This window comes from Pithys albifrons, chromosome 1 (genome assembly GCF_047495875.1).
Source record: "Pithys albifrons albifrons isolate INPA30051 chromosome 1, PitAlb_v1, whole genome shotgun sequence".
Taxonomy (NCBI): domain Eukaryota; kingdom Metazoa; phylum Chordata; class Aves; order Passeriformes; family Thamnophilidae; genus Pithys; species Pithys albifrons.
Window position 1 is genome coordinate 120,840,002 of NC_092458.1, and position 9,824 is coordinate 120,849,825.

General features: G+C 44.0%; 1 protein-coding gene across 1 annotated transcript; it reads right to left on the reverse strand.

The window, feature by feature from the left end:
- Positions 1–359: 359 nt before the first annotated feature.
- GATD3 (glutamine amidotransferase class 1 domain containing 3) lies at positions 360–8,034 on the reverse strand. Its single transcript, XM_071573599.1, has 7 exons — positions 7,803–8,034; positions 5,197–5,249; positions 4,353–4,466; positions 3,882–4,001; positions 2,269–2,361; positions 1,965–2,121; positions 360–1,365 (listed from the first exon to the last, which is right to left on the reverse strand). Exons 1-7 carry the CDS (start codon positions 7,917–7,919, stop codon positions 1,237–1,239), a joined length of 783 nt encoding a protein of 260 aa, XP_071429700.1. The 5' UTR covers positions 7,920–8,034; the 3' UTR covers positions 360–1,236.
- Between the last annotated feature and the right edge of the window lie 1,790 nt (positions 8,035–9,824).

Below are 9,824 nucleotides of genomic sequence, written 5' to 3' on the forward strand. Positions count from 1 at the left end.
AAATGTCATTTCACACCCCTGGCAAGTCTCCAGCCACAGACAGCATTTACCACCTGCCAACCCAACCTGGGTTCATTGTAGATTCATTCTGAAGCACACAATTCTCCTTTAAAAATAGGGGTTCACTTCAGCCTGTCTGTCATAGAAAATAAAACTTTAATACAAGTGGTGTCATTTTGCTTCTTTGTTTGAATTTGAGAAATGTTCTGTCCTACTCAATAGAAAGGTGACAATTTGCAGCAGGGGGAGGAGATTCTGCTGGTTTCCACATGGAAAAAATGTACCAAAGAAGTGTAGGGAAATGAAAAGCACAAAAACTGCTGAAATGCACCAGTCAAACAAAAACAAAGGGACAAGGATGAGTTAAAGGCAGAAATTCATTTATTTATACATCATTATTCCAGGCATTCAAAAATACTTCTTTGGAGAAAGCTTTATTACCCTAAAGCAGGGGGAGGAGTTAGGGTAATCTGAGGCTGTTTTTCCATTCACTACTAGTCATACAACTGCTTTAACATGGATACTGTCCTTAAAAGTTGTGCGTCACATCAGCAGATATTTTCTCCTTCACTTCAAGACTTTTAAAAACTGTAATGGGCCAATGGATGAATTCTTCAAAGTGCTACTGCTGTGGCAGTTAAGGTGTGTCCTACTGCTGACTGATACTCAGAATGGCTTTGTGAAAACAGGATTCTTTGAAACAGGAAAAAAATACAATCTTTTAATTAATACCAAGCTAAATTAAGATGTGGAAGATGTCTATCTCCTCAACAGTTGACCCTGGCTTTTAGTTCACAGACACAGGCCTGAGCATATAAACCTTGAACCATGCACTCATTCCTCTCTATTTCTATTCAATCACCAGATAAGCTGCCACTGCACGTGCCAAATCCCTAGAACACATCTGCCCTCAGCTTCTGAAAGGGCCTCGAGCCTCTTTTTGCCCCCTTAGAACTGGTTTGACACTGGTGAATTGGGATGACTTGCTCCAGAACACATCCACAGCTCTCTCCAGCTGGAAAAGCTCACAAAAAATGGTCTGTGTCACAGGCCAGGCTTTTTGTCCTCTGTAAGGCCCCTCTTCCAAAAAGGCAAAGAAATTCCTGCAGCTGGGAATCAATCAGCTTTGTATCAGCATTCACTAGAGTGTGAACAGGACAAGCAGGAGAAAACGTTTCCATTGGTCCATGATATGTTTGACACTACATCCTAAATTTAAACATTTCTGGTGGGTTTTTATTTGCCAGTTAGTTTCAGCACATTCTTTACCATTGCCCCAATGCCATCGAAGATATTGTGTAATTCTGTTTCACACATAAATGCTGGAGTAGTCACCACCTTGTTTTTTGTATCCACATGAGCTTCGTAAAATGAAGTTAAGGAAAACACAGGAATTTTGTGTCTGCAAAATGAACCAGCACTGACAAAACCTCATAACTTCACTATCCTATAAAAAAAGCATCTCCAAAAATGTTATTCCATCCGGCTGTAAAGACAGCTGCAATCTGTAATCCAAGATACTAGAAGCTTTTTTTGCCAGAAATACAAGAGAAATCTGGAAACACACAGAAACACACCAAAACCTACAAAATCCACTGATTGTGATAAATATCTCTGCAGCATTAACTTTCAGGAAAAGAACAAAGATCTCAAAGAGAGCTGACCACTCGCAACTCATGCCATTTTTATGTGCAGATTCACTCAGTGTTTACTGTGTTATTGGGTGTACAAGGAAGTTCCCAAGGCAGTAAATGAGATCATTTCTACTCACAGCTGTGCAGTTACACAGCTGTGTACAGACGACACTCTTTCTAATCCTGCACTGTATCACACACGCTATCTGCTACACACTGCACATTTCCATGAAACTCTAAGTGGAAAAGCCCAGATCCTGTATGTATTCATTCCTTTAATGACACATTTCTAAACTGTCTCTCAACATGGAAGTTGACAGGAAAGGATATAGTTACTTCTTTCACACAGTGCTTTGCTCCCAGCTCTTTGATGGCTCCTGCAGTCCCAGCATAAGGCCACTTGCCACCTTCCTCTTCTTCGTGGCCCACAGTTACTTCAGCACCAGAGAGAACCTTTGCTGCCAACACTGGGGAAATGCAGCATAGACTGCAACAGAAGGAATTGTAAGTGCAATTAAGAAGACTGAAATGGGCACAGTCTTACAAATCTAAAAGACATCTCAAGGCAACTTCCACTCTGAATTTTCTTAGCCTCTTCTTTGACAAACACGGAGGTGCTGAAAAACATACGTACCCAATAGGTTTGCCTGCTTTGTGGAAGTCTTTCAACACTCGTTCAACTTCTCTGTTCACCTTGCAATCTTTCCCATCAACAGCAAAGGTAGATCTGTCACAACAAGAAACTTTATTCAGTATAAACCTGAAGAGGTATCTGCCCTGAGACTGGCTCCAAAAGGCCATCACAAACTTAACAGCTTCTAAAAGGTGGCTGAAAAAGTCTCTAGTTGACCATCAATGCTTTAGCCAAAATGCTTCCTTTCTAAGGCTTTGCTCTGCCAGAAAGTTCCCTACTTGATATAAATATATCTAGAAACAAGAATTATGAAATCAGCTTTCTAGGATTACTGAGAAGTGGAATATCAATCTTTTCAAAAAAGAAAAAAAAGTTAAAGAAAAGGGAAATAACGTTCATGTTTCTCAAAGCCAGCAAACAGCAGATCAACAGCAAGATAATCAGTATTCCACATAGCTAACACTTTTTTTTCAAGCTGTTGTTTTATTATTAGCAATGCAAGAGGGGATTTTTTGGTAGGCAGACAGGAAGAAACAGAATCATAACATTACAAACACCTGAAACTATCAAAGTTCTACTTCCTTCAGACACAAAAAGAAACATCACCAGGTGGAGGAAAAAGGACTTCTCATTATGCATTACCTAAACTGTAGAATTCTCACCAGCATTGTTCAGAAAATTTAAAACATGACACTGCCAATATGAATTATGACTGGAAACCATCATGAACACCACAACTTAACTCCAAGACTTTGAAAGGAGCTCTTATTAGGCAGCAATTCCCTATGTAGTAAGTATATTAGGCAGCAATTCCCTATGTAGTAAGGTCGTTTACTGCTCCCTGATTTTACTGTGTGAAACATAGTTCATAGAATCACAGAATGGTTTGGGTTGAAAGGCACCTTAAAGATCATCCAGTTCCAACCCCTCTGCCATGGACAGGGGCACCTTCCACTATCCCAGGTTGCTCTGAGCCCCATCCAGCCTGGCCTTGAACACTTGCAGGGATGGGGCAGACACAACTTCTCTGGGAAACCTGTTCCAGTACCTCACCATCCTAACAATAAAGACCTCATCACTGTCTGTAACTTCCTGAAGGGAAGTTCTAGTCAGGTGGGGGTTGGTCTCTTCTCCCAGGCACTCAGCAATAGGACAAGGGGGCACAGGCTCAAGCTCTGCCAGGGGAAATTGAAGTTGGAGATCAGAAAAAAATTCTTTCCAGAGAGAGTAATCAGGCATTGGAATGGGCTGCCCAGAGAGGGGGTGGATTCACCATCCCTGGAGGTTTTTAAACTGAGATTGGCCGTGGCACTGAGTGCCATGATCTGGTAAAGGGACTGGAGTTGGACCAAGGGTTGGACTTGATGATCTCTGAGGTCTTTTCCAATCCAATCAATTCTATGATTCTATGATTTTTCCTAATATGAAGCCATTCATCCTTGTCCTGTCACTTCAGATCCTTGTAAAAAGTCTCTCCATCCTTCTAGTAGGTTCCCTTCAGGTACCTGAAGGCTGCAATTAAGTCACCTCGAAGCCCTCTTTTCTCCAGGCTGATTATGAACAGTTCATTTTGAATATTTAGGTAAGGAGTCTAATGCTTAGTTGGCACTCACAAGTTTTTGGCAGCTCCGAATCCACCCGGGAATATCACAGCATCATGGTCTGCTGTGGTCAGCTTAGCCAGACTTGCAATTTTACCACGAGCTATTCTTGCAGATTCCACTAAAACATTCCTGGAAGAACCACAAATAAAACAATGAGATGAACTAAGAATTTGCACACAGAACAGCATAAATAAAGTTTTGTCAGAGGAGGAGAAGGGGGAGGAAGGGAGGAAGCAAGAAGAACAGTGGTATTTAATAATTGAAGCTATTGATGCTTCTAAAATACTACTGCTGGGAAACACAGGCACTGTATATAATCAAGCCCAAAAAACTTGTGTAATATTTTCTCTTTAAACAAAACACCAGCTGACATAAAGCTATCAAATGGGTTCAGCACAGTCCTACAACTGCTGTTACAGAATGAAGAATCTCTAAGATTGAGGCTCAGCCGTATGGAAAACACATTAAAAACAGACTTACCTTGATTCAGCTTCAGCTGGTTGGCCTTTACTGTGGTCAATGACGTGCATCTGAGGAACATCTGGAGCATACATGTGAACCTCAGCTCCCCCACGACTAAGGTGCACCAGCACACTACAAAAGAAAGGAGATAAAACATGCAGAAAACCTTAAAAGAAAGGCTCTACCTGGCCCCTAAGTTTTAACACAAATCTTTCACCCCTAATGTTGAAAGAAAAGAGCAAAGACATGTCCTAGCAAAGCATCCTGAGCACACAACAGCAAAATCTCTCATGGAACACCAGAGTGTAGAGAAGAATATAAAGCCAGTTTGGAGGCAGGGGCAGGTAAGCTGGAGACAAGTTACTTTGGTGATTTAAGCAGGCAATCAGGAACAACAAAACTTTCTTTCTCAGAGTTCCCAGGTGTTATGGAAGAGTCCCACACTTAACATGCCCATGTGTACATTTAACCCAGGTCTAGACAAAATTATTAATTCACAGTGAGATTTAATAATTCAACAATAAGTATTAACAGGAACACTCAAACTCAAAGGGATTATGAAATTAAGTCAGTACTTAACTGTCTTAAGACTGATTCTGGAACTCTGAATTTCTGTTTCTGAAGAAAAAACTCTCAAACTCTTTGCTCTGGCATCACACACACTGTGCTGCATCTTTGGATACTCACTGAGTACTGCAGGAATGCAGCCTCAGCTCCCAGTTACGCTGTGAGGAAACTGAAGCTCCATCATAGACCTTTCAGGGTAATTTTGATGGCCAGAGACAGCAAAACTAAATTAAACAGACTGCTGCAATGTAACAGAGACTGTTTTGGGAGCCTACAGTCCCATAAAGCAACTTACGCTGATGCCTCATGGATTTCTGTGCCATCGTAGACGCCACAGCCAGACAGGACCTGCAGTGAGAAAATCAAAGGAGTATTTCAGGTGACACAAAACTTCCTACAGGATCTTTCACAAGCTAAGATTAAAAATAAAACCAACAACAAACAACAAAAAAAACCTCCCTCCACCTCAAAAAACCCCAACTTAGCAACAAGCTCTTTACTTATCCAGAGAACATGAGGGTATTAGCACAGGAGTCACCACTTGACACACTGCAGAACTGGCATTTCCTATTTATAGCAACCCATCACAGGGCCCAGAAATAACCAGCATTTATTCCTTGGCTTATACATTCATTCCTCAGTTAATAAACTGATATGTTACCCTTAGGGATGTTTTTACTGTGCACACAGTGGGCTGTTCTGAGTGTCATACATTCTTTCTATAAAGTGTCCACATCCCTGTGAAACACCTTCTCATCCAGATGCACATCAATGAGAAGTGGGATAGAAGTGCACTTGAGATAAACTACTTTACCTGCTGCTGTATTTTGTCAGAGGATCTGCATCAGAGATCAGCTAAATAACTTTAATGCAATTGTGCAATTATGCCATAGTTTTCCTTAGTAATACTGGTAATAATACCTTAAATTTGTTTATATGCACCAGAGGATTAAAAGAACAATCATCTACCCTTGTGTGAGTGGAGAGTCTTTTACAAAGTAGAAAGAGAAAAAATTTTATTAAAAAAACAAGGGAAAAAAAGCCAGTATAAGAACAAAATAAAACCAAAAAAATCCAAAGGATTATCTAGTTCCTGAAAGCATATAGGTGAACTCTTGTGGGGCTTTTTGTTTGGCTGTTTGTTTTGAAAGAAAAAAATCCAGTTAGGAAGTCAATTTCCTTTCCTTTTTTTTCTTTTTCTGTTTTTAATTTTGCTTTCTTGCCTTCTGGTTTTACCTCAGTTTTCTGAAGCTCAAAAATTTTTAATCACAGAGACATGAACAGAAACTCACAACTGAAACTGTCTTAGTTAGAAATGTTATACTTGAAGGGGCTTTCAGGTCACAATACCCAGTTCTCTGCTCTCAGGGTCATGACATCCCACCATCACTTCACCAAATGAGTAGGATCCATGAATGTTCTTCTGTCTGTGTTAATCCCATTCTGATATTTAAGAGCTGTCTTTTATTTCACAACTTTTTATTCTACCTTTCATGTAATTTAGAGTGAATAAACAGACAAGAAATAAACTGTGCTGAAGTTACCTTGTGTAAGCAACACTTTAAATGCTTTTGAAACTCAGTGAAACCAAAGTACTAAAACAGTTATTATAAACTCTTCTGTATATAAACTCTTCTGTTATGTCAGTACCTGCTTGCTGACAAATCTGTCTCCTACCATAGTCAAAAATTTATGTCACTAAATGTCAAAAATAACATTTGTTTTCCCCTCTCTGTTTAAAAAGCTGTGACTTGCTAGAATGACATCATTCCTGGCGGGTTACCTTTTAGCCATTTGGACCAGCATTCTGCCCATTCCAGAGTCAACTCTGCCCCAGATTTCTTTATCCAGGTAATGCCTTCTTATTTATGTTTAATGCATTCTAGAGTACACATAGCTCATGCTTCAAGGACTTCCACTGAGCTTCAAAATTGTATACTATCTACAGCCTCTATTTTCCTTGACAACCTCTGGCTCCTCCATCTCCTTGCTTTCTTTTGTACATGTTAACATGCTTAACCTTCTTCCTGCAGAAGAGCATAACTCAGCTTAAATATTTTCCTGTACACTGCCAGTATTTCCCCCAGTGACACTATAAACTATTTCAAGTTCAATTCTTCTGAGCTCCTCAGTAAAAGAGAGGCAAGTTGCTCTGGGAAAAGTCCAGCGGAGGGCAATGAGGATGATGAAAGGACTGGATCATCTCTTATGACCAGGTAAGACTGAGGGAGCTGGGGCTGTTCAGCCTCCAGGAGACTGTGAGAGGGGAACCCATCCATGTCTGTCAGTGCCTGCAGGGAGGGGGCAGAGCACGGACCAGGCTCTGCTCGGGGGCCCAGCAATGGCATAAGAGGAACGGGCAGGAACTGATGCGCAGCAAGTTCCACCTGCACAGGAGGCAGAACTTCTTTGCTGTGCAGTGACCCAGCACTGACCAGACTGCCCAGGGAGGGTGTGAAGTCTCCACACTGGAGATATTCCAGAGCTGTCTGGACACAGTCCTGTGCTCTGGGATGGCCCTGCTGGAGCAGGGAGGTGGGACAGGGCCTTCCAACCCGACCCATCCTGTGTTTCTGTGATTCTTTATAAATCAACTCCACGCCGACAACAGCTACATAGACGTCAATTTTTACGTTTCCCACTCCTGATCTGGCTTCCCCCAAGTTTCTTAACTCTAAGCGGGTTTCTCCTCTCAGTATCAGCCTCTCCCGAGGGTTTCCAGCTGCCGCATCCACCAGGAGAGCCTCTCCCGGCCCGTTCTCTCCTGCGCCCGCCCCAGGGCCGGGGAGACCACCCTGCAGAGCCGCCTGTGGCCGAGGGTGACCGGGGCGAGCCAGGTAGTGACAAACACACACACACACTTGTCCCTCAGCGCGGCCGCGGCGCCTCCGCCGGACTCACCACAGCGACGCGGGCGGGGTGGCCGCGCCGGGCGGAGCAGTGCAGGGAGGCCAGGCCGGCGGGTCCCGCTGCCCGGAGCAGCGCCGTGCACAGGGCCGGGCCGCGGGAGGGCAGCATGGCTGGGGGTGGCGGGAGAAGGAACCGGCAGGAGAAACCGGGAGCGGGAAGCGGGAGCAGGAACCGACACGAGGAACCGGGAGCGGGTCAGGAAAGAGCGGGCCGGGAAGGGCCCCGAAGCCGCTGCGCCCGGGACGGCGCCCCCTGGCGGCGGGGAGGGGCCTTCGTTTCCCGAACCTCGTTTAAAGGTAACCCGGCTGGAGAAGTGAACCCGACACCAAAGAGATTGTAAATCAGTTAATATTTAATAAAAGTCAGAAATAGGACAAGGGGGCACGGACTCAAGCTCTGACAGGGGAAATTTAACTTGGAGATCAGGAAAAAATTCTTCACAGAGAGAGTAATCAGGCCTTGGAATGGGCTGCCCAGACAGGGGGTGGATTCCCCATCCCTGGAGGTTTTTCAACTGAGATTGGCCGTGGCACTGAGTGCCATGATCTGGTAAAGGGACTGGAGTTGGACCAAGGGCTGGACTCGATCTCAGAGGTCTTTTCCAACCCAATCGATTCTATGATTCTATGAATGCAGTGATACAAAGAGAAATTGGTTTTGCCCCACAAAACTCAGAAGTATAACCCAGCACCCTGGGGCACAAACACAGTGGTGTTTGTTGGTCTCCGTGCTGAGCCCCACGTGGTTCCCCTGAGTCCAAAGGAAAAAAAAAAAAAGAAGGGAAAAAAACCGGTTTGTGTAGATGTCGCCGTCTGGTCGAGAGCAGTGATTGCAGTCCTGTTGAAGTTCTCGTCCTCCTCTGTATCCGATAAGTGGTCCCAGAAGTCTCCAAATCCCAGGATTATATCCCCTCTGGTTCAGGTGGGAACGCCCAGTACCTCCCCCACGGCAGGGAGTTCCACAATGGGTGATGTGACTCTGTGAGTCATGGGGTATTTTGGACTCATTGATGGCCCATTAGCAGACCTCCTCAGGTGCCAAAGACTCCCTGGAGGGGAGTTATCACAGCTCTTATCTCACAGGTGTCTTTCACACCCAGCTCACAGCCTGAGGGGTCAGGTGTGCCCTGGGCAGCTGCTGCAAATGGTCCATTGTTAACAGTTATGAAAATGACGAGGGTTTTGAATACTCAGCTTTGGTGACACCCATAGTGATAAACTGGTTGGTCCCTGCTTGCTGAACTAGGACAACTGGGAATGACAGCAAATGGTAAACATGGAAACACGTCCTCGGGAACTGTGCACACAAGACTTACAGCAAGAGGCACCCAAGGCCAGAGCTGTTAATGAAAATGGGATAAACAACACACAGGGATGGCTGACCTGCTCCCTCTCTTGGACCCTGTGAAATGCTGTATTGGTTTCTAAGGTTTCTTTTACCCTTCTCGTTTGGTTGTTTCTCTTCTTTATTAAAGAAACCAAACTGCGGACCATCAGGAGGAATTTCTTCACTCTCAAGCACTGGAATGGGCTGCCCAAGTTGGTGGAGTACCACTGGATGTGGTACTTTGTGCCATGGTCTGGGTGACATGGTGGTGATGGGTAAAAGGTTGGACTCCATTGTCTGGGAGGTCTTTTCCAACCTAATTCATCCTGTGGGATGTATAAGAAAGGCAGTCCTGTTGAAGTACACGTAGACTTCCATATCTGATGTCAAGGTGCATGTCTGCAGGTGTGATCTCCACCTGCCCCAGAAGAAGGTCAGGAAAGGCGCTGCTTCCAAGCCTGGCTCCAGCCTACCAGGAGACTGCCAGGCTCACAAACCATGCCAACAAACACAAGGATCCAGCCAAACTTTGCATCCACCAGATTTAAAAACTCCTACCTAAATTTTCAATATTCTACCTGTGAATATGGAAGGGCACATGGGAAAATTGTATTGGCTTTCATGTGCATTATAAAATTTGTTGATTACCTGAAAGCTTTAAATATTTCACTGTAAGAAAACCAAATC

What these genes read in the sequence shown, in the direction of transcription:
- GATD3 (XM_071573599.1), bottom strand. Translation starts at nt 7,919, where the DNA reads ATGCTGCCCTCCCGCGGCCCGGCCCTGTGCACGGCGCTGCTCCGGGCA. An exon ending in AAAGCAGGCAAACCTATTGG is followed by an intron (nt 2,122 to 2,268) that starts GTACGTATGTTT and finishes CTTCTGTTGCAG; the next exon opens with TCTATGCTGCATTTCCCCAG. An exon ending in ACTGTGTGAAAGAAGTAACT is followed by an intron (nt 1,366 to 1,964) that starts ATATCCTTTCCT and finishes ACTTCATTTTAC; the next exon opens with GAAGCTCATGTGGATACAAA.